This window comes from Vigna umbellata, chromosome 5 (genome assembly GCF_029865625.1).
Source record: "Vigna umbellata cultivar VRB3 chromosome 5, Vumbellata_1.0, whole genome shotgun sequence".
Taxonomy (NCBI): Eukaryota; Viridiplantae; Streptophyta; class Magnoliopsida; order Fabales; family Fabaceae; genus Vigna; species Vigna umbellata.
In genome coordinates this window covers 35015951-35040626 of record NC_142169.1, presented here as the reverse complement: position 1 = coordinate 35040626, position 24676 = coordinate 35015951, and the positions used below count along the sequence as shown (strand labels likewise).

The window sequence follows — 24676 nt, the reverse complement described above, 5'->3', positions numbered from 1 at the left end:
TAAGTTAAAATGAATTAATGCGTTGTTCATTTACTAATAATAATGGAGGATGGGAATAGATTAACATTGTTTAACTAAGAATATTTTTGTTGATTGAAAATGAAAATTAATCTTGTAAGATACTAGAATCCATTTAAAATATGTATTTTGATGTGAGAGGAAGAATTAGAACATCTAACAGCATTTTTAAAGGAGAAAATGATCCTAAGATGTGGCAAAATGGTGGTAGATATGGCTAAAGATTAAAGTTAAAGAAATGAAAACGCATTAAGCATTAGGATGAAAGGAGAAATTGTGGCAAGATAGTTTGTTAGTTGCATTCGATGCTCTGATTTATTAGGCAGAAATGCTTTTGGTATATTTATGGTGGAGTCAATGGTTAAAAAAGTAGAGTGGGATGCATCGAATCAGAAGGGTAGAATAGGGCAAAAACATGAAATCACAATTATTATTATTATTCCAATTCTATTTTATTTCGACAATAATCTAAATTAACAGTGCTAATATTCGTATTAATGGGTTAATAGTTTATACGTTAGGGTGTGTGTGTATAATGTAAGACACGGAAAAAAAAATATTGAAATGATTAGGTTTTGTCGAATCTGGTGTGAAGGTGTGACGTCGTGTTCTACTCCAAACACTACACACCACCGTTCGTTAATCATATAAAACTCATAATTTCTTGACTTTATAAAATTGTTGGTGCCCGCATTCTACCCTGGTTATCATTTCCCAAAGGGTGATTATTAATTTCGTGGATGGTGACACCAATAATACCTTAATAACCCAGATAATTAAATACAAAAATACAAAGTACATTAATTAATTATTAAATATTTAGATAGAGTGATGGGTGTTGATAAACATTTTCCGGTGGCCGTGCCGTGGAACAGGAACACGAACAGGAACAGGGTTGAGGTCTACCTGGTGCGCACATTAGCGATAGTGGAAACATGACCATGAGTGTGACACTTGGGTTGTGAAATATATTTGACTCTCTGTAGATCAACACAAGCAAGCAATTGGTAATTAGTAAGAACAACAACAACACACACATAAAAAAAAAAGGCACAAAAAGTCTTCTCTAGAATTTTATTTTGTATTTGTACATACATAAATAATGTAAGGGCATTTAAAAATGGGGGGATATGTTTGCGTGTGTTTTTTTAATATATATAATTAAAATCGAAGGAAGAGGTGTATCTGAAAGCGTCGTCTTCCGAACTAGCAACGCAATGATGGAGTGATAGGAAGGGTCTAGCGTTCTGCGGTTCTTCACCACGCCATGCTGGCATGAAGATTTTGAGCGGGAAAATAATGATAAGACAACGTAAATAACGTTTCTCAAAAAGGTTTGGCTTTTTGGATTTTGTTTTTTCAGTTTTTGTGGATAATTGAGTAACTGTCCAGGGTGGGAATTGGTACAGATCAAAGTTTGTTTGTTGTACTTTTCCAACTCGATGTTATCATGACATCAATGGGTTGAGATACCTGGGGAGATTGATGCCTTTATTTATCTTTGTTTTGAACTTCTATGATTACTGGTACTTTCTTCTCGCGGTTGTTAAACCTTTTGTTGGCTCTGGGAAAAGGGAAAAAAAAAAGGGAAAAAAGGGGACTACGTAGGATTTGGTTTTGCGTTCCTATATTTGCGAAAAATGATGAAGTGGTTTGTTACCTTATTAATGGAAAAATCGTACAATAGATTCTTCTGCATAGGCGCTGTCTGTGGCGGTTGTCGTGCAAACGTGGATGAGGTGGAGGAAGAAACTAAAACACGGTTTAATTAAATGAATTACGCGACTTTTGTGCTCCTCTTTTTTACCTTGTGATGTCTGGTTTTTCTTGAGATTTATGGTTCCGTTTGTTGCCGTGTGTTTTTAGCTAGTAGTTAAGGAATTTTACTCTTCGACTCTCTCATAGTGCTTCTTCTGGTTTAAACAGTGCCAACTGCATAATCTACTCTGCTACCCTTTTGTATCGTTTTCTAATTCCTGCTCGTGCTACGATGTAGGATTAACAGAGTATTAACTGGGTATTAATCTTTGAAGTGACTGTGTTTGGCTTATAATCTTTAATGCATTTTTTTTTTTGTCTTGACTGCAGTTTCCTGTATAGGCATATGCTGAATGCTTATTGTTGACTTGTGGCAGTGGTCGATACTGAGAGCATGAATTCAGCATCCCCACAGTTCGTTTCCTCGAGAAGGATGAGTGTGTACGATCCAATCCACCAGATTAGTATGTGGGGAGAAGGCTTCAAAAGTAATGGTAATTTAAGTGCATCCATGCCTTTAATAGACGAGACAGACATGAAGTTAGATAGTCAGGTGCGAGTCTACTACTAAATCTGTGCTTTGTTTCCTTGGCAAATACGAAGGCTTGTTCTGTCAACTAACCAAATTTGTTTGTGCTGTTTGATAACTAGTCAGAGGATGCTTCTCATGGAATACTGGGAGCACCTAATAAGTATGACCAAGAAGCAAACAAACCTACTGATAAGGTAAGAGCGTGCTTTTTTGCCCCTTCTTTCCCCCAAACAAAAGGAAAGAAACAAGGGTTATTTCTTGGTGGTGTTTTGTTACTTTAAACTGTGTCTACTTGGGAACTCTGGAATACTTCCTGCAACAGATTTGTCAGCTCAAATTACCTGCAAATGCAGATGCAGATGATTTTGAGCAATACAATTTCAAATTTCTTTCATTGGGCCATTTGTCTAGGACTAAATGTTTTACATTTTGTGGATGATACGATTAGGGTGGGAGTGAAAAGTTTAATCCTGCCATTTTGAACTTTGAGGAATCTGTATTTGGCTTGGGTCCATACTCTCTTTTATGCCCATATAAAGTGTAAACAAATAGGAGGCTAATTTGATGAAACATGCAGATACAAAGACGTCTTGCACAAAATCGAGAGGCTGCTCGAAAGAGCCGTTTGAGGAAGAAGGTTTGCATGTTTATGCATTGATGGATTGTGATATTTGGTATTAGAGTTTAAATATACTAATGTTGGTGTGGTTTATGATATTGCCCCACAGGCTTACGTGCAGCAGTTAGAATCAAGTCGTTTGAAGTTGATGCAGTTGGAGCAAGAACTCGAACGTGCAAGACAGCAGGTGTGGGGAAGATGAGTTAATATACTTTTAGTTTCTCTAATGGATCACATTATGTTGATCATCGACTTCCTTCCTTTCCCTTTCTTTTTGATATATTGAGGCTACAAAACTGCAGGGAATGTACATTGGTGGTGGGTTGGACTCTAATCATCTGGGTTTTGCTGGACCGGTAAATTCAGGTTGGTTTGTTATTATGCTACTACAACTATATATTTTCCCTGCAGAATAAATTACGCTGACAAGTTTTTTTATTTTTTAAAAAAATTATACATAAACCTCAAATTAGTCATCATTTTTTATATCACACACATATCTCCTTTTAAAATATTATACTTATTGTATGTTGATATTGTACTGGTAATTTAATGTTTTCATTTTTTTAAATTTTATTCTTTGGTAAAATCAGTCTCTCCAAATGTGCCAAAATCTCTTTCTAAGTGAACATCTAAATACTATAAAATCTTGTTTCAGTGTCCACCATCTCAAATTATGCAGACACAAACTTTGGTAACTTTATGGCATTGCAACTCCTGAATTGTTCAGAAATTTTCGTGTTGCCATGCAAGATTACCATATTTTGTTATGGTTGGTGCGTAATATTGTTCCTAGTTTGCATGAGTATCCTTTCTTCTTGTGTTACAATCTGTTTTCCACTCTGTTCATGTATTCTAAGAATACCATATTTGCAGGAATTACAACATTCGAGATGGAGTACGGACACTGGGTGAACGAGCAAAATAGGCAAATAACAGAACTGAGAACCGCTTTAAATGCTCATATCGGTGACATAGAGCTCAGGATTCTGGTAGATGGTATGATGAACCACTACGCTGAAATCTTTCGCATGAAATCTGCTGCTGCAAAAGCGGATGTGTTCTATGTCATGTCTGGTATGTGGAAAACAACGGCCGAAAGATTTTTCCTTTGGATAGGAGGCTTTCGCCCCTCTGAGCTTCTAAAGGTGACGGTTCATATTTAATAAATGCAAGATGTATAAAGCTTCATTCCTAGAATGTGTAGTTCTAAATTTCAGTGACTGGTTTTGAGGAGTTTCTCGTTATTATTGGGTTTTAACAACTTCTATCTTCTTGAGAGATAGAATGGGGGAATGGTTGTAAGTATGGTTCTTGCTGACATTTAATTTTAATTGCAGGTTCTTGGCCCCCTGATTGAGCTTCTCACAGAGCAACAACAGTTGGATATATATAACCTTGGACAATCATGTCAACAAGCAGAAGATGCTCTGTCACAAGGTATGGACAAACTCCGGCAAACTCTTGCTGATAGTGTAGCAGCCGGGCAGTTCATGGAAGGAACGTACATTCCACAGATGACTTGTGCAATGGAGAAGTTGGAAGCTCTGGTGAGCTTTGTGAACCAGGTAATGTTTCCGCAGACATTTGTTCTCAGTTTTTTTAAATTTAAAAAATTTTCCTTTTCATTCTAAAGAAATTCTAGTAAAAACGGAAAACAATGTTGTGTGTGAAACAGGCTGACCATCTTCGGCAGGGAACGTTGCAGCAGATGTCTCGAATACTTACAATCCGTCAGGCTGCTCGATGCTTGCTTGCTTTGGGAGAATATTTCCAACGCCTGAGGGCTTTGAGCTCACTCTGGTCTAACAGACCCCGTGAACCTGCTTAGTCTCACAAACAGGTTACAAGAGCCAAAACTTGTAACATGAACGTGATGCGATGATGAACAACGTTGGTCACTTTCTTTGGCCAAGAGCATCAAAACAGTGCATCATGTGAGGGTCCAGGTTGCTCACATTTTTCCTGCAGTTTTGCGTTATGGAGAAGTTGTAAATACGACTGCTCGCTCATTTTATGCATACCAGTCTGTAAATAAATTAATTTTGGACGCATGGTGTATATTGGATTGTTGCAGAATGAAATATTTAGAATATGCCATGAGCCTGTGTGGAAGTTGGTCATGTAAAATTCATATAATGTTACGTTGTTTGCTTTTGAAAATTAATCTACTTTTAGACTCTCTTAGTGGACATACTTTTTATCTGATGACGAGAGTAGTTTATTAGAAATATCAGTTAGTGTGACTGGTTTTGTTAGAATGATGTTGACTCTAATAAGCTCTATAATAAGAGTATTTATACAGTTTTGTTGTATCTTTGTTCTGTCAACTACAGATGCTACTCCTTTCCTCTGCATCCACAACAAAATCTGCATATGAGGAGGCATGTGGACTTCAACAAAGAATCTGGAGTCTGCAACTTGGTTAAATAGCCAGGAAAGAATTATGTGTACCTGCATCATTTTTGGTGAAATACATTGGTGTCTTAATCCTGAAAACATTTCCATGCATTCCTCCTTTACCAACTAGAACACCGAGCTCCTCAATTTATAGGAGTAAACAGTTTCTATGTTTGGAAGAAATCTTGGAAAAGAAAGCTTCTATGTTATTACTTTTATACAACCAATCTTCATCACCTCTGAATTTTTCATGCATAGCTGCTATTTTGCAGGGGCAACAAATATATTTGTAGACATTTTTAAATCATATTATATGCATTTGCATTCTTTGAGAGAGAATTCTCTTAATTTTTATATTAGAACCCTGATACTTGTCAAATATTAACATTTTTGTGTCAAATATTTGTAGCCATGTATAAACAACATTTAGTAAACACTGCACCTTTGCTGAAAAACTCAAACTCATCTGTTTTGTAAGGATATTCATGGCCAGGCCTTATGATTAATTGACATAGAATCTTCTTTGTGAATTGAGTGTTTACTTGGATTAGCTAACTCTTAAAAATATTATGCTAAAATTTGTTTAAGTGATGTAATTAACAATAATCCATGTTAAATAACTTTGTAGTGGTCTACTGAATATGTAATGTTTTGCATGATTGTGCTGAGGGCTAAAGAGAAAAAGGTAGACTGAATAGTGCGGTTCTACTGCTTTTTCTTCTCCACTTGTTTGCTTCATATAATTACACCATCCATGATCCTTCATCGCATTTTATAATAAAAAGAACTCTAATTTGATACAATAGTATAATCATACATATCATGTAATGAGGATAAGTGCAATTGAAATTGATCGCCCAACTAAAGCCATAGTCCTCATCTTTGAATGATTTTCTTAAAATATTAAAGAGGGGTCTCCTTTTATCCAAGAAAACAAGCCTGGCTATTGATATGGATAAAAGGTAATCGAGGTAAACAAGTGAGGTTTATAATTATAGCTTAAAAATCAATCAAATTACTTCCCAACACAAAAGTTCGTTGCAGCTATGTGGCAACTGTTAAGAAATTTTGGATTCTTGTAGAAAAGGATTAACCTTTTCATAACAATATAAGATCCTTTTAAAGAAAGGACGTCTGTTAAAAAAATTTAAATCCTTGTATGAGCAAGTGAACCTTGTCGTAACAGCAACCTACAGTCCTAAATATCGAAATATAAGTTTGGAGATGTGTTTATGGATTTAAGTTATGGGATCAAACTATCTTAACTACTTTACAATGTGTTAGAACAAGAAACCATGTTATTGAAGAAGTGAGAACCATAGCTATGCTGATGCGATATAGTATTTAATAGTGAACGTTTACATATTATAGTTTCTTGAGATATTGCTTATGTTGAAAATGTAATCTCTTTATGCGTATTATTAGTCACATAATTAAATCCTGTGTTCGTGCGTACTCTGTTCTTCTTTAGAATCCAGTTGCTGTGGTTAACCATTTACAATTTTTTAAAACTTATCTCAGCATGTACTCCAACTTGTTGATAAATCTGGTAGTTGGTATCCATACTCGTCACAAAGTGATGGAATTAACTGCAGGAGTAGGAAGGTGCAAACCAACATACGGGGAAGTTGTGGAGATCTGATATAACCCGTAGTATAATTATGTAGATCTTTTATTTCCATTATGGAAATACAGAAAGCAATAGGAGAATCATGAACAGGACAAACTAGGATTGCATAGATGAAACAGAGATATCACAATGTCAATGAATTATCTCAAAAGCCTGCAGGAAGACCACCCTTTCTTGGATCACTCACTGCCACAAGCCTTTCATTTCCATTCACTTTAGTTTTTCTTGATGACACAAAATCGTCTATAACAATAAATTGACAAATAGTCCCACCGGCAAGGCCCTGTAGGACATGACCCTTACTTCTAAGGACATTCCTGATATCAGCGCTAAGTTCAAAGTGGTCACCGTTCACAGTTGTCCAATTCTCATAGTTAACCACATTAGGAATTAGCTGCATAAAGCATGGGGAGTTTCTCAGTCCAATTCACAAGTACGCAGTCAAAATCACAAATGGAAAAATATGAGAGAAACAGTAGAAAAAACATAGACAGTATCAATGTCTTGTAAACATGTTATTTCAATATGTTCTCCAGAACAGTTTATTGAAATAGTTTACGATTTAAATATGTAAACAGTTTAAACTAATTTACTGTTGTTTTATAGAAAATTAGTTTATATCAGTTTGTGCATACCAGAGCTTATCAATCAGAGTAAGGGGAAACAATTTAAAAGTTTAAGATACCTGATGATAGACCCTTGGAGCCGTTACAGAAGAAAAAGGATCCAATCCTTTACCGAAGTGATTCAAAAGAACCTCTGAAGTTCCACCAATAATGTAAGCACCTCCACTTGCACCTACTACAGCTTTTAGCTTCCCATTCTGTATGGACATGGTAAGAAATCATTGCAAGAGAACAATGAGTACCTTAACTAGTAATAATGAAAGATTTCAGAACCATTGATGAGGCTGAAATTGGGCAGTAGTGGATGACATAGATGATAATAATGCGGAAAAGGATACCAAATTTATGAGAACCAAATCTGGTTAAAGGATTGGTTACCTTGAGGGCAATAGTTGGTGACATGGATGATAGTGGCCGCTTTCCTGGCACGATGAAATTGGCAGGAGCTGGTGGTGGGGTATCCTTGGAAACATTTCTAGGCATGGAAAAATCATCCATCTCATTGTTCAGTACTATTCCAGTACTTGGTGAAAGGATCTTTGAACCAAAATATGAATTTACAGTAGTAGTCATGGAAATGGCATTTCTCTCAAGATCTATTACACATAAATGACTTGTACCATGATCATGAATTTGATTCCACCTGAAAAGACAGTTAAGCAAAACTGAGAAATCCGTATGACACAAATAATTTTTGTTAGAATATTATTTTTGACTTTGTTTATTTGGACTTATGTATATATTCAATCTAGTGACCACACATAATGTCATAACACAGAATGCATGTGAGGCTTCAACTATATGCTGGTTTGTGAAGATTGAATGCATTACTTCACTTGGCTGTTAAATGGCATTTGCAGTTCTAACTGTGAATAAGCCTTGCCAATTATTCTGTTGTAAACATTGTAGCACATAGATGCATCATCTCTCACTGTCTGCTATTGTAGCCATATGAACCTAGAAGGTTATAAATACATGCATTGTAGACTCCCTTTTGTATCATAATCTTAATTCACTTAATCAATCACAGTGACTCTAGTTCTAAGGAACACCCTCTTCTCTACTTTAAAGTCTATTATATGGAACCACACCAATTAGCTGTCACATGCAAAAAAGGAGATTGACATGGAGCTACTGTTAAGCAAGAACTAAATTAGAAATAGTTGTCATATGGATGAGTTTCTCCATAAGCTGCTTTTAAGAAAGAAAAATAAAAGAAACCAAGTGAAATTAGCTTTTCTATAAATTAAAATCAACGTATGTAAAGTTAAATATAAAAATTTAGAGAAACAACATAACAGAGCTTCTAAATAAATATTTTAACGAAATAAAAAGAAATACAATTCTAGATATGCATGAAGAGATTGGTCAAGTTGGTCAAATGCCTAAAGTCAACCTTTATAAACAATTATAAACACTTGCTCGATCAAGTTGACTACATGCCTATAGGCTATAACAACTAAAGTCAACCAATTGATCACTAAATTGACATCATTGAATCTTTCAAATCAAGTTTGTGGAGCCGCGCATGTTATGATGCAATATTTGTCAACGGTTGCTGTATTTTTTTCTGTCATTCATACGTAAAGCTGAATGTTCCTAGTGTATGAGGTAGAAGACAAACATAGAATCTGAAGAATCTCGTTAACTAGCGCAGGCATGAATGAAACCTTTTGTGAACATTAGAGTAAATTCAAGGAACTCAGGAACTTACTTGCCACCGTAATGACTGGGGTCAAAAGTCTTATTATCATTGATGTCATTTTTCAACACTTTAGCAAACCTACGAGAAAGCATATCAGAAACAACCTCTGTAATATTAACAAAATCAGGATCACCAAGATTCATTCTCACGGCAAATACATGTTTCAGAGCTTCAATTTCACGATGGACCCCTAGGGCACCAGAAATGCCAGAAGGGATTTTATATTGATCTAGAATGTTCAGCAGCTGAAACAAAAAGATAAAATTGGCTAAATCCTTTATTTTTCTAATGATGTGATAGATATAAAGAAAAAGAAAAGGAAAAGACTATTAACAAGAACACCAGTGCAGTGAAGCAGATAGACTTACTAGTATCATTGGAGGTCCACCTGATGGTGGAGGCATGGCAAGGAGATTTAGTCCAAGAACATTTGTAGATAAAGGTTTCTTCTGTTTAACAGTGTAATTTTTGAGATCTTTCGTAGTCAATATCCCTCCAGCATTCTGAACATCCTTAACTAAATTATGACCAATCCATCCATCATAGAAGGCTTTCGGACCAAACACAGATATCGCTCTGAGAGTGTCGGCTAGCTTCTTATTGTAGCACATGTCACCTATGTTCAAGAGTTTTCCATTTGGTGCAAATATGCTACGAAGACCCTTGTCTTGCAATATATCTGACTCTGTTGCCTTCATCTGCATGTGCAGGTATGCCGATATTTTAAACCCACGCGCTAGTTTCTCAGCTGGATTTACAAGCCTTTTCCATGGAAGTTTCCCATATTGTTTCCACGCCACGTGAAGGCCAGCAAGTTCTCCAGGAACTGCTACAGAGAGGCCTCCTTTGGCCTTCAAAGTAGTATTTCCACCATACATATCCTGAAAAAATGGATATACAAATACATCTCAGTAGTTGTTTTTAATTGCTTAAGCATTGCATAATCATCCACACGGAATTCTAGCCATGTTTGAATGCTTAAAACCAGTCTCAAGAATTAACCCTCAATGTGAAAAGATACATTTGTAAAACTTGCATCTCTCAAAATCATAACAAGGTTATTTATTACGAGATGAAAGGAATTGAAATAAACAAAAACAAAAAATTGAGACATTTTCAGTTTTCTCTATTTTTCTTTGTCCTGAGTCTCAGTCGTGCAAAAATTCATGAATTGAAAGTATAATAACGGGAATGGTTGGAGATAGGAAGGTAGGTGGTACCTTAGAAGCAAGAGAAGGAGCAGTTTCTCTCATATCAATGGCCTTGGACACCCCATTAGCCTGCCTGAGAAGCATAAAGGCTCCTCCGCCAAGGCCACTGGAGGCAGGACTGACAACCCCCAAACAAAGGGCAGCAGCCACTGCAGCGTCCGCAGCATGCCCTCCTTCTCTGAGAATATCCTTGCCGATCCTTGAGCACCGACGGTCATCAGTGGCAACAGCTCCATTTCGGGCATAGATAACCTCTGCGTTGAGTTTTTGGGCATCAAGGTTTGAAGAATACCCCAAATTCGCCACAACCAGCAAGGCAATGACATGCCACAACAACACAGCTGCAAAACTTGCCATGTGTAGTGACAGAATTTGAGGTAGGAAATCAAATTGTCGCCGCTGACTTTTTAAGTCTTTTGCAGTTGGATTGTAGTGACTCGCACAGGGTGACGAATATTTGTGTTCTATCTTCTATGAAAGAACAATATATTTATAGTCAAAAAGGGAAAGGGAGCAAGAACTGATCCTTGTTATTGCAGTTTTGCTTACAATTAACTTGTTCCGTGGTTTTCTTTCTCAAAGTTCTAATTTAGGTAAAAAATAAAGGATTATGACATGGTAATAACTAAAAGTTAACATCCTTTTAACAAAAACTGCCACTTATACCATTGTCAAAATGTTGTCATTTGGTAAGAACTTTTAACAGCAACATTTTTCTAAACTAATCTCAATCAAGATTTGAAAAAATTGGATCAGAAGGGAGGAATGTGATTTATTTTAACATTGTAGCTGAATAGTGAATTTGAAAAATATCACTTCCGTTGAGATATTTTGTAGAAAAAATAACATGCGGTTTTGATTCTTTCAATTTGAAATTCAACAATCAACTCATTATCATGCGTTGTGGAACCCTTTATGCCTTTGGTTTTAACAGTGTCTTTTTGCTTTTTATATCTTTTTATGTGATTTCGTGTTTGTGACGTTTTTAGGTTTTTTTTTATCTCGACTACACCGGTTCGAGTTTAATGCTATTTTATATAAAAGTGTGTCAATTATACTAAACCGTAAATTTTACTTTATATAAAAGTATGTTATATATATTTTATTTTGATTCAAATTTATTCCGTAAGAAAGACTAAAAGCATAGGAGAAAATCTCATTTAGATTTTTAAATTTTAATTCATCTCGATTATTTTTGTTTTTAAATATATAATAAATATATTCAAATCTTTAATTTTGTTTAAATAGCAAACAACAGTATGTAGTAATAGACATGTATATGTGCATTGTTTTTATCACATGAAATTTTAATTTTATTGTTGCAAATTGGATTAAAATTAAAACATGTTCGTAGTAGGTAAAATGCAAAATTAGATATTCGAAACATTTGTAAATATTGATTGAAGAGCAATAAAGGGAATTTTAAGTCAAATTTGTGAATTATTTAGCTATTGGATCGATGAAAGTGATTTTCATTTTGTGGGTAGTAGTCAGGTATTTTATTTTATTGGATATTTGCTATAATTATTTGGTGTTGCATTTTTGTTTTGAGATAAAGATGTTTTTTTTTTGTGAGAATAATTGTTATTTATTATGCATTGTCTTTGTTGACCAAGATCAAGTAGTGATTCTCTCTTTCATTTTGAAATTTGTACAGTTGTGAATCTTATTTGGGTGTTTTGGTGGTATGGACAATAATTTGTTTATTATTTTGTGAGTATAATTTACAATTACATAAATAGGTTTTAAGATATTCGAGAAACGTCTTAAAGTGATGATTTATCACAGTGAACATTTTGTAAGTAATAATAATAAGAAACTACAATTTGACTGGAAAACAACATACTCTTATTATGACTCGAATATACGAAGTTATTTTAAGATTTTAAGAAATTCAAAAAACTTGGAACATGTTGAAATGAATGAGTTATGATAGTTTTTAAAAAGTGATTCAATACTAAAAGATAAATTAAAACATTTGAAAAATAACATAATTAATATAATAAGACTAAATGAGGATATAGTGCATTTGTATTTAGCATATAAAACTAGTGTTGTGAAAATGGATTTTAATTCGTGAGCCAATTCAGTTCAACACGGGTTTGAGTTGGATTGGATTTGAAAAAAATGTAATTTTTTTATGCGGGTTAGTTTTCAACCCGGCTCCCTCGGGTTGAACTCGTGGTGAGCCGAGTTGGCTCACAAAGCCACTTAATTTAAATTTAATTATTTATTATTTTGTGTTTCAATATTATTGCATTTTTTTATTATATTGTAGATGGGGATATAAAAAAATTATTCAAGAGAGAAAAATATTATAGATTTAACTATTAAGACTCTAATAATATTATAAATGGACATATGATACAAAAATTATCAATCTTAAAGACTTATTTGTTTATCTTTTGTATTTGTTTTTGGATTGTACGATATATATATATATATATATATATATTTGTTTTTTTGAATTATCTTTGGAATTGAACATCGTTTTAAAGTGAAATTTAGATTTGAATTAAAAAAAATTATAATTTTTTTATTTTAAAAAAAACTTATATTTAAGTGAATCAGTGAGCTAACCCGTTTAACCTACTAACCCGTGGTGGATCGAGTCGGGTTTGAATTTTTTCAATTCACTAATAAATGAACCGGGTATTAAAGTGAGGGTAAAAACGTAAAAGCACCAACCAGAGTTATCTTTTCTTAAAAACGTAATACGCACGTTTTAGTAAGAGAAAGAAAATGAGAGATGATGATCAGAGAGAAAGAGTCACACGACTCTCTGCTAGGGCACAATCCCTTCTTCCTCAGTCACCACCACACACACACACGGCAGTGCACCACCACTCTCACAGCTCCAGATGAAACAACAGTTAGCTAGGACTCCAGGTAATTTCTGAATAACCTCAATTTTTCATTAACCTTGAAATACTGAATTTACAGAGTTTTTATATACATGAGAATAACTGTTTTTCTGTTTTTATTACACTTCAACACCGGGTTGAGTGGGTCGGGTCGGTTACCGTTTTAACAGTTTTACATAAAACCTTGATATATGTAAAAATATTCTTAATTTAATTAAATTTAAGCATTCATTAAAAAATTCGATAGGTGGTACACCTAAAAAAAAGTGAATTTAATTGAATGGTAACGTGGTAATTTTATGATTTTGTTTCATGATCTTAATAATTTTCTCGTAATTAAAAATATTACGTAAAATAATACGACCTTATAATTTTATGAATTAAATTTTAATATTGACTACCATTATTACATCTCGTCTCGTTTACTTTTATATGAAAAAAATATATGATTTTTCATCAATAAAAAACCATCACGTTGTGTTGTTTTATTTAATATCTTCCCCCAAAATAAAAACAAAATCACTTGTTTGATTCAGTGCTAATAAAGAAATAATATAAGTTCGTTTGAAAATATACTGGGTCTGAATTTTCAACTCAAACTCGTCAAAATTTTGAAATCACGTTAGGTCAGTAGACAGAACAGTAGATTGTGGACACTTCTAAATCTAAATATTAAACATCTATCAGAAAATGCCAAAAAAAAAACAGGTGCTTTCCTTAAAAACATTATTAAAAAACTCTCTCAAAAAGTAAATGCTTGTTTGAACATTTAATTATTTATTTATTTTGTTAATGTTAAATAAGTAAAAAGATGAATGTTAGACAAAATGTAAGTATGTGAGTTATTTAATAAAAAAAGTGAGAGTGGTGAAGGAAAGCGTTGTTTCAATTATTAGATTATAAAAGCAACGATGGTATTCTCTTCCAATATGTTAAAAGTTAAACAAAAAAAGCTTAAATAAGATGCTCCAAACACGTGATCCGATTCTTCCAAAAGTAAAAGATATTTTTTGAAGGAAATATCGTCCTTCGAATCTATTCACGCATTAAACTATCCAAATGATAGTGTTGCTGAGTATTCAAAAGGCATTCCAATCATATTTCATTAATATTACATATTTTACCATTATACGATAAGTCTATTAAATTTCGCTAAGATACATTATAATACCGCATTGAAAATTAAATTAAATTTATATTACTTTTATAAAATGAATTAATAAGAAACAAATTATTATTATTTGATTTTATCTATGATTAAAAGTATAATTAGTTTGAAAGTAGCTGGGTAGAGAAATGTTGTGATTTATTTATTGAAGGACGGCGAAATGAGAAATAGTAATTAAGTTGGTTTGAAGATAAGTGCTTTTGAAACTAACGGCACGCGTAACTTTAAGGAAACAAGACAATCACCCAAGCGCATTACACAAAGTGTTCAAGGGGTCCACCACATTCCCGATTACTTTTTCACAAAAACATAAGCAAATTATGTATATTTAATTTAAGGATTAAATATATTTTTATCTTTAATTTTAAACTAAAATTAAAATTAATCTTGTTTTAGAATTTAAGTTAAATGTAATCTCTTAATTTAAAAAATATATGAATTTAGTTTTTTTAATTTTGTTAAATATAAAAATATAAATTTAATTTTTTAATTATATTTTGTTAAATTTATGTAATATTTCATACGTATTTTATGATAATATTTAAATTATTTATATAATTTGATATATTTTTTATGTTAGTTAAAAAAATATATTTAATATCTTAAATAAATTTAACAAAATTAAATTAAAGAAATTAAATTTATGTAATTTTAAAAATAAAAATTAAATTAATTTAAAATTTGGAAGAGAAACTAATTTTAATGAAAGTTGAAGAATAAAAAAAATATAACCCTTAATTTAATTATGTAATGGGTATTAAGTAAAATTAGTTTATATAAATTAATTGGATTTAAAGTTGGCTGTGAAAATTTTATTTTCAGTTGTTGGTGCCATCAACCTTTTTCTTCTCATTTATTGCGACTCCTAGTTTATATAAATTAATTGAATTGGAAACTTCTTCAACTCAAAAGTTTCTTCGTGCATTAATTCCTCATTCAATAAATCATTTCAGTTTTGGGGCATTTTTTTCTATTAAACCTTCATTTTATTAATTTAATTAGTTTTGGCTTAATTAAATTAAGACTTAATTATTTCAATTAAGTTTCTATTTCTTATTATTTAATTTTTGTTTTACTAACGATGTGAATGATTATTATCTGATCATCTTATGTCACTTTATATATTATTTTATAATTTTATAATTTCATATTCTAACTATTATTTATATGACAATTTTTATCATTCATTTTAATTATTATAACTTATTTATTTCTTATTCACGGATTCAAATATTAAAAAAATAAAGATTAAAACATGATAATAATATTTTAAATTAACATCAGATGAAAATTTTAACGATGAGTTAAACAACAAGAATTTAAAAGAAAAAAGATTACTTATCTACAGAAAATACTGTAATAACTTATTTCTCATTTAATTTAAAATGTTTTTATAATTAACAATACAACTCTCCTTTAATTTATAGTGTTTTTTTACAATAGATAAACTGATTATTCGTAATTTAATTTAAAAAAATTCTCTATCCTCTGGACAATATTAATGAGATGTCTCCTTTTATTTTTACTTAAAATGTTTAACGGATAATCGGTCTTAACTGAGTTTGTAATTGAAGGTAAATGTAACCACAACTTTCAATTACAAAATAAATATTAATGGAAGAAATTAAGTAAGTTCTATCTCTATAAATCATTGAATAATTATAAAAAACATATTTTTATGAGGAAAATATTTTCTTTTATCTGATAATATAAAATTAATATTTTTTTCCTTTTATTTATTATTTAAGATTATTTATATTTTTTTTCTTAAATTATAATGCAATTTTGGTTTTCATATTTAAAAAATATATACACACACGTAATCTTTCTTCTTAAACGGTGTCAATATTTTTTGACATGACAAATTATGAATCATATTAACTTTTCATGATGTTGACCGAAGAAAAATTTGTGAATTATTCCTCCAAGGTAATTTATTGTTTGTTTCGTGAAAAAAGAAAAAAAATTAACGCCCTTCGATGAAATTTATACATTTCTTAAATACAGAATTTACCATGATCAAAATTTAAATTAAAAAAAACAAAAAATCACGTTATAATTTAAGCATAAAAATATTATTATTATTATTATTATTATTATTATTATACACTCTTAATTATTTATTAGAGGATAGTATGGGAGAAAAAAATGTGTGAAGAGGGAAATATGTTTTTTTATAAAAAGATTATGCAGTAAAATGTTATAACCTGAATGAATCTACCAGCTGTGTGGAGGAACTCCGTCCAAGGATTAGTCATTAGATATTGACATATAATATTTAAGAAATTTTATTAATAACTAATAGTATTTATAAAAAATATAATTATATTAATTTTAAAAAATGTTATCTTAATTTTACTAATCAATACTTTAAATTAACTATAGTTAATTGCAAAGACTGAAAAATATAAATTTAATTCTTTTATTTATAATAACATAAACTGAAAATACATTAAACCTAATTTGTAACCCCTTTCTAAACGAAGTCATAGAATCCACTTTTTGTAGTGAGATTTTGTCCCAATAAGCAAACCGTTGACTACTGTATCAGATTTATGACAATAATCTTCCTATTTTTAGAAAAAAATAATAATAATTGACCTGGGAAGGGTTTGATTGATTGAACCCATCAACTAGTAAAAAATAATATATTTTTTTTCAATTTTCTGGAAGATTGATAAAAGTATAATGTCTTTCCCGATAAATCATTATTAAAGTAATATACTTTACACCCAATTACTCTTTCATTGAAACTAGTACATTCTGAGGTTGTTGTTCGTTTCCCAAGTCGCCTAACACGTGAAGTTATCAGTTACAGAAGAAGAACAAAAACGTAACTGTATAATTCAACGTCAGTATTAACGAACAGTTTCTGGAAACAGCAAAGATGAAAAAAGGACGCGGCTAATGATGTAAAAGGAATGCAGCCTCTAGACACACAAAAAAAGTCACACTTTCACATTTGCAAAATAATAATAATATTATGTGTGTAAATCTTAAAAAAAACTCCTCAAAAGAAAAAAGAAAAAAGTAGGTTATATTATAATGATATGAAATTTAAATTTTTGAGATATTTTCTAAGAATATAATTATAATAAAATTACAAATTTTAAAATTAATAATAACTTATAATTATTAAGTTTAACGATGTTCTCTCGGTAAATTTAATATTAGAGCATATATAAAAAAAAGGTTTATCAAACAAAAAGGAAATCTAAACTAATAAAAAAGAGAGTATTAAATTAAATAAGAATAATATGTTATTAATTTCAAAGTTAACAAAACTATTTTATGTTTTTACCAAAAAATGTAAGGCACTTTTAAAAGTTCAAAGCTATGAATATTTAAACTTACAATTTTTTTTCTTTGGGTTCCTAAGATTCACGGTGTAATTTCTTAAAAATGTTTAACAATTTTTTTTAATGAATTAAATAAAATTGGTATCCTATTTAATTTGAAAATATAATTACTTATAAGTCTTCTAATTTTACTCAATCGCTTTTGAACATGTAAAGATGATTCTAGTGTTGCAATTGAGGAAAATGAAAAAAAAAAACAGAGAAAATAAAAAGTAGAGAGATATTTAAGCCCTGCTTTTTAAGTCAACTAAAATTGGAAGAGTCAACACGCAAATACAGTCAAAGCACCTATTTTAAATAGATATTTCTTTTGTTTTTTCTTAAATTGCGACGGTCACCTGTCTCCACTCTTTTATTATTTTTACAAAAACATTTTTTGGGAAAAAAAAGAGAGTTTAGCTACAGATAAATAAAAGAAAACAGAGTGTAAGTTAAAAATTTCAAAATATTTAACGGATGAAAATAACCTTTGAGGACCAAAACTAAATATATCCAGAAATTTATAAATTAAAAATCATATTAACTCTCATTGTATTTACTGTGAAAAAAAGTCTTATGAGACATTAATAATGTCACTTCGATGGAAAATATAGTCTTTGAAAAATTGGTCCACTCTGATCAATGACAAAAATTATAAAGATTGAACACGGGCTGAGTTAAGCCCAGCCCAAATTTACAGGCAGAACAAATTTAAGAATATTTAATATCTTATTATTTTCCAAAAGAAACTATAGCAGTGACATGATTTATTAAGGTAAGCATAAATCATTAATTTAAATAAAAATGATTTGGTTTTTATAAATACAAACCAAACAGTTTTATGAGACATTTTCGTAGATAAGTACTTAATATCATTAGTGTTTTGGAATAATAAAAAGGTCAACCACTTACTACAAATTTCATTGGTCAACAATGCACGAGAATGTAATGATTGGATGACATTGGGATATTTCTTATCATACAAAAAGATTAATAGCAATATTTATATTAAAAGGCCCAACCCATGATCACATATATGACCACTACCCAAATGCAAAACTTATCGTTCCAGAAGATAACTTTGTCATTCTTCATAAAAAAAAAAAACTAAATGTTATCAAAATTTATTAAAAGGTATTATTAATACACTTTCAATGTATTTTTTCATATAAACTAATTCTTTAGTAATAACTGTGGTATTTGAAAATAAATTTATAAGGAAATGTATAGACTAAAAAACAAATACAAGTGCCGTGTCATCTTTATTAAGTGTTAGTTGCTACGAATTTAATGCAACGTCTTTTCATTTTTCTCCTATCATAATAAATAATAACAAAATAAAAATAATTAGCACAATGTGAAAAGGTACAGTATTATTTGGTATTATATGTCTATCTCTTTAAAAAAATACATTTAATCGAATATCCAGAATTTCTTTATAGATTAATTAACTTTATGTTTATGATGTTATGAGGGTTTTACCTTTCTTATTCTCTCCAAAGACTCTTCTAGAAAAAAACATTATTCAAAAGATAAATTATAATCCTCTACAGCTATTAAAATACATTTGTTTCTGTATAACTGTCAAATAAAGTACAAAATCGACGAAATCAAACAAGGAAAGTGATTTAAACTCAAGTCAAACCATTCGTATGAGGTTTTTAAAATAGTATTTGTATTTTTACATCAAAATAATATTATTTTTTAAAGTACATATATCATAATTTATATATCAAACTATTATAATTAAAAATATTTTTATTAGCATGATTTAAATTTAAAATTTCATATTTAATTTTGTATTTAAATTTATTTCACTTTTATTTTTTAAAGTAATCAAAATTAAGAGATACTTATTTTTAACGAGACACGGAATTTTGTGATTAAAAAAGTATGCATTACGTTGACTATTTTTATTATTTTTTAAAATGTGTATTGTCAACTCGTATGTTTGTAGAAGAATTATTGACGCATTCTATTTGACATTTATGGCGTAAACTTTCAAACTGTTGACGACTCTTTATTTATTTTTAATCAAAATAAATTGTTTATATTTTGGAAATCAAAGTTGACTTTTCAGATAATTGAACATGGCATGTAAAGAAAAAAGTCAAAAAAAATGGCAAAGAACTTAAGTTTGAGGTAAAAACATGTTAAGAACTTAATTTGGTCTAAATGAGATTCATAAAATATAATTTGTGTTTGGATATTTGTTTATATAGAAGTATGTTGGATGAAATGAAACTTCTTTAAATAATTAAAATTTATTTTAAGTGAGTAACTAATAAGAAGGATGACAAGATTGTAGTTTTTGTATATAGAGAAAAATTGATTGCATGAGTGGTTAATTGTTACTTAATGAAAGTCTAAAGGAAAAACAAAATAATATAAAAGCAATTCATACTTTGTTTCCAAACAATCTCAAATGTTACATTCAAATATATTTTTATAAAAAATTAATTTTTGTGAGATTAAATTAAATTTAGAATCTATTTAATAATACTTAATATTTATTTAATGTACTTATATTTTTTACAAATAAAACAATAAAAATAGAGGGTAATTAATTTATAATAAAGCAGCCTTCGTATATAAGTGCCGATAAAAATGAAATATTTTCGTATATAAATAAAAACCACCTTTTTTTTTTAAATCTCTTTTTATCGGGTTTTGGCCTTATATTACAAAATAAAAGTATTCCAAAATCAAGTTTAAAGGTATCAAATTGAAAATCAAGTATGCACTAAGAAGTTATAATGCTTTTAAATCTAATTTCTTTTAAAGGGCGACAATTGGACTGGTTCAATTTAAAAAAACATAATTTGTCAAATTAGTAGGTACGGTTTATCTCATGTAATGTAACCTTCAAACTTAATAAAGAAATGGTAAGACATATGAGTTCAATTATCCATCCCCCTTTCAAAAATAGTAAAAAAAAATTAAGAAGTTATGATTGGTCCATATAACTTTTGAAGAATTTAATGTTTTTAAAAAAAATTAAAATATGTCTCTTTTTATTGTCAGTTTATTTTATTAATTCAATTCCTCTGTCATTAAACTGAAAATAATATTTAGATGAAATTTAGACTAAATTATGGATATATATTTTTCATTAACAAATTTCATTCAAATTAAATTTATAAATTAAAATTTAAAATTTTAAAAAATAATCAATGAAAAGTTTATCTTCTCGATCCATTCTTAATATTGTGTTCGTTTTGAGTGAACTTACTATTTAAGTGAATTTGTGCAGACATATTATGGAATAAATTTGTGTTTGGTTATAATGTTTTGTAAGCGAGGTACCGTAAATAATTGCAAGATAGTCGAACTTTTTATCCTCCCTGATGTGCTGCGATTTAAAGGGAAAATCTCCCTTTTGTTCTAATACAATTTTCATTTGTCATGCATATTTGTTTGCACACATGAAATTGTATCTCATTTAAGATTAACCCATGCAGATTAGTGTCTTGATGGAGTTTGAAGTTGGTTTCCATGCATGCTTAAGTTGGAAATGACCAGAGGTTGAAGATGAAGATTTTGAAATCGATTACAGGAACCCATAATCGGTTTCATGATCCATTAATCGATTCCCGTGTTTGTGTATTTGATTCCATGGTGTGAGTTTGTGGACACAACCTCCAATAACCGATTCCAACTTCCTTTATACTCGATTCCATGACTGCGAGTGTACACCATGAGCGAACCTTGTAATTGACCAGCATTATAACTTATATTCTTGCATTTTTGCTAGACTATATGTTTATTCTATCGTGTTTGAAACTTTATCACAACATGCTGTTTTAAAAACTATAAGTTTTATTCTTAAAAAAATTGAAAAAATTAATAAATAGATTATAGTCAATAAATGTATTAAACTATATATTACATATTTTATGTAATAATATAATAATAAGTATGATATGAAAATATTGATTTAAATATAATAAAATTACAACATATTGTTAAATTATCTAATAAAATATATAATTTTATATGTGTACATAAATTATATGGTTTCTAAAAGTCAATTAAATAAGACCAAATCCACCTTAACCTTCTAACCCACTTGAAATAGGGCTTTGGCAGCTGGGGTTTTTTTTTTTTTGTCTTCACTTAAGGGGGCCTCCTAAAAGTAGCCTTTTTCAAGGGTGGACTAGGGTTGACTCATGTATGATGAATCAAATGGACAACTTTAGATGTGATACAATGGCGAAGGGTATTTAAGTATTTTCATTAAATTGTGGGGGTGTAGAAGGAAATTTGATGGTATGCCGAGAGCAATTGCCTTTTGAGCAATGATTAAAGCCCATGATTGGAAGCCCAATCTGATCAGAAGAACATATGAAAAATTTTAAACTTAAAATTCATTTCAATTGTATATGAGCATGTTTATGATACTTCATTATTATATTAAAACGGTAAATTTATGAGATATAGATATTTTTAGGGAAATTTATGGAGGAAATGATAGTGACACTATATTGATAATGAAGAATAACAATGGCTAATGAAGAATAATAAAATGTGATTTAAGAATAAGAAACGAAATGAGCTATCTATGCAAGTGATACAATAATATTAACATTGTTTTGGTAATTGGCCTTCTATAGCATTTAATATTTATTTTTTCCATGAATTTGACTTATATTATAAATATAATCGATCAATACGCATTATGAACTATTTTCTATATTTATTTGTTATTTTAATAATATGACATTTCTAAATTATCCAAAATAATTGGGATATGATAAACAACTTTTCCTTCAAAAAAAATTAAAAATAAATATCTTTTGAAAATATTATTTTACACAATCAAACTAAATCTATATCATATTTAAAATCATCAAGACGAGCTAAAATAAAAAAAATAAAAAAAAATTTATAAAGTGTTAAGATATCCGAACCTGACTCAATTCGATGGGTAGTCTCACCAATTTCCCTAAACTAATCATGATTAATTTAATGGTGATGATTCAGAGAGTTCTGGGTGATCACCGTAAACGATGAAGATAAATATTATAATATCGTTATTCAAACATATTTTTAATGAGAAGAATAAAAATCGTTCATAATTTTATATTAATTTCAATATTATTTTTATATTTAATTATAATATTATAACAAAAATTTAATTAAAAATAGAAAAAAATTGTGAGTACTTAATCACGAATTTATCTTTTAATAAAAACTCAATAAAAAATATTTAAATTTATCGTTAGAAACGTAACTAAACTTTTTTTTTTTATTGTTAAAAGCGAAGTTGTCTATACTGCTATAAATTTTTAGTATACGATCTTTGTAATGAACAGCTTCTACATAAAACATGTAATTGGATTCGGAGCACAGTTAGAATTTTATCCTAGAGAAAATTCTAAAAAATAACACTCCAGAATTTATAATACAAGCTACCAAGCTTTGCGTGATTTTCAGGCAGCGATCCTAGAAAGAAGAGAGGGGAAGTACAGAATCAACGAGATGGAAAAGAGAAAGTACTGATTAACGACTACATAAAGTTGGAGAATTTCTACAATATTAAAACAATGCTGAACAACAAATTTCCAACAATCGATTAAACAAACTAGTCCGCACCATGGCTTACATTTACGTTGCCGATCGTGTTCCCAAAAGGATAGCACCATCTAAATCCATTGGAACATTTGTGTTTCAAAGGGTGTGAGAACGAGGGCGATGACGAAGATGAAGATGAGGAGGAAGGTGACCTAGAAGATGTTGGTGGCGACTCATGATGAGACTTTCTTTGCCCTAAAAGCCTTGGCAGAATGGTTGAGAACATGTTGGTGGGCTTGGAGCTTCTTCCCTTGACACTGTGTAAGTTTGAAAAATAGGAAGGTGGAGGTGTGAGAGGTGGTAGAGATATGTCAGACAATGGGTGTTTGGGAGTACCAGGTTGTGCCTCCCAGGTGAAAGGAACAGCGACTGAAGTTTCTCCGTAATAGAAGATCCTTGAAGAGGAGTTTGGGGTGGTGGCTTCCTTGGCCATTAGCCTTGACAAGAACCTATCATCCTTTGTTATTCTGAAGGACATTTTGGACGAGTGATTCTTGCCACCCTCACTCAACATTTTGGTGTGGATACAGTGAATAATAAACTCAAACACAAGTGTGTTTGTGAGATTCAGCCATGTTTTTGGTGGATAGTGAATACACTCAAACACAAGTGTTCGTGTGTGTGTGTGTGTTGTGTTGGCTTAAACTCAGATCTAGATGCCTCAAGATCTGAGAAGAGAGCCAAAAACAAGGTGTGTGATAGCTATTTTCTAGTAATTTGTGTGTAGACAGACTACGGCAATGTTATGTTTGGTTTGCAGGACCCGACAGTTGGGAAATATAAAATTGAAGTGTTCACGTTACTCAACAATGAAAACAACTAGCTTCTTCTCCTACTTCCTGACAGGATCGTTATTTTATTTATAATCATTGTAAGTGGACACCTAGTCAAATTTTGAAGTGATGGTAATATGGTATATATATAGGAAACTGAGGTATATATAAACTTTTATGACTATTATAACAACTTAAAAAATAAAGTTACGTATAAACTTTTCTATTCATGGTTATTCCCATTACATCCTGTATAAACAAGAAGGAGAAGAAAAACAATATAAACCATAACTTAGGAATGAACTAAAAACGCTAAATGAACCAACTTCTAGTATACCATTGAGTAATAAGAAAGAAAAAAGTTTTTTTAACAACTTTTTTTTATTACAACGCATACGTGTTGTTGACGTGTGGTCCGTTTTAAATATTTTTCTAAAATTAAATTCAAAGCATACAAACA

At 30.5% G+C, this 24676-nt stretch overlaps 3 protein-coding genes across 4 annotated transcripts; 1 reads left to right on the top strand and 2 right to left on the bottom strand.

Annotated features, from left to right (window-relative positions):
• The first annotated feature begins 1029 nt into the window (after positions 1 to 1029).
• LOC124824875 (transcription factor TGA4-like) lies at positions 1030 to 5121 on the top strand. 2 transcript variants are annotated; one of them, XM_047297380.2, is made up of 9 exons: positions 1030 to 1352; positions 2154 to 2329; positions 2428 to 2502; positions 2886 to 2945; positions 3037 to 3114; positions 3230 to 3293; positions 3804 to 4075; positions 4268 to 4495; positions 4606 to 5121. In XM_047297380.2, exons 2-9 carry the CDS (start codon positions 2171 to 2173, stop codon positions 4756 to 4758), a joined length of 1089 nt encoding a protein of 362 aa, XP_047153336.1. In that variant the 5' UTR covers positions 1030 to 1352; positions 2154 to 2170; the 3' UTR covers positions 4759 to 5121. The 2 variants fall into 2 exon arrangements, with proteins under 2 accessions (XP_047153336.1, XP_047153334.1); XM_047297378.2 differs by having other exon boundaries at positions 1031 to 1352; positions 2107 to 2329.
• Positions 5122 to 6971: 1850 nt separating this feature from the next.
• Positions 6972 to 10985, bottom strand: LOC124824873 (glutathione hydrolase 1-like). The gene is made up of 6 exons (XM_047297377.2): positions 10509 to 10985; positions 9657 to 10169; positions 9298 to 9533; positions 7962 to 8226; positions 7643 to 7780; positions 6972 to 7351 (listed from the first exon to the last, which is right to left on the bottom strand). Exons 1-6 carry the CDS (start codon positions 10854 to 10856, stop codon positions 7103 to 7105), a joined length of 1749 nt encoding a protein of 582 aa, XP_047153333.2. The 5' UTR covers positions 10857 to 10985; the 3' UTR covers positions 6972 to 7102.
• Positions 10986 to 23351: 12366 nt separating this feature from the next.
• LOC124843456 (uncharacterized) lies at positions 23352 to 24338 on the bottom strand. The gene has a single exon (XM_047320203.2). The coding sequence runs from the start codon at positions 23955 to 23957 to the stop codon at positions 23454 to 23456; it is 504 nt and encodes a 167-aa protein (XP_047176159.1). The 5' UTR covers positions 23958 to 24338; the 3' UTR covers positions 23352 to 23453.
• Between the last annotated feature and the right edge of the window lie 338 nt (positions 24339 to 24676).

Excerpts from the sequence above, each read along its gene's own strand:
- LOC124824875 (XM_047297380.2), top strand. The coding sequence starts at position 2,171 with ATGAATTCAGCATCCCCACAGTTCGTTTCCTCGAGAAGGATGAGTGTG. Across the intron at positions 2,503-2,885 it reads CAAACAAACCTACTGATAAG|ATACAAAGACGTCTTGCACA; the intron begins GTAAGAGCGTGC and ends TGAAACATGCAG. Across the intron at positions 2,946-3,036 it reads AGAGCCGTTTGAGGAAGAAG|GCTTACGTGCAGCAGTTAGA; the intron begins GTTTGCATGTTT and ends ATTGCCCCACAG.
- LOC124824873 (XM_047297377.2), bottom strand. The coding sequence starts at position 10,856 with ATGGCAAGTTTTGCAGCTGTGTTGTTGTGGCATGTCATTGCCTTGCTG. Across the intron at positions 9,534-9,656 it reads GTGGACCTCCAATGATACTA|CTGCTGAACATTCTAGATCA; the intron begins GTAAGTCTATCT and ends TTTTTGTTTCAG. Across the intron at positions 7,781-7,961 it reads CACCAACTATTGCCCTCAAG|AATGGGAAGCTAAAAGCTGT; the intron begins GTAACCAATCCT and ends ATGTCCATACAG.
- LOC124843456 (XM_047320203.2), bottom strand. The coding sequence starts at position 23,957 with ATGTTGAGTGAGGGTGGCAAGAATCACTCGTCCAAAATGTCCTTCAGA.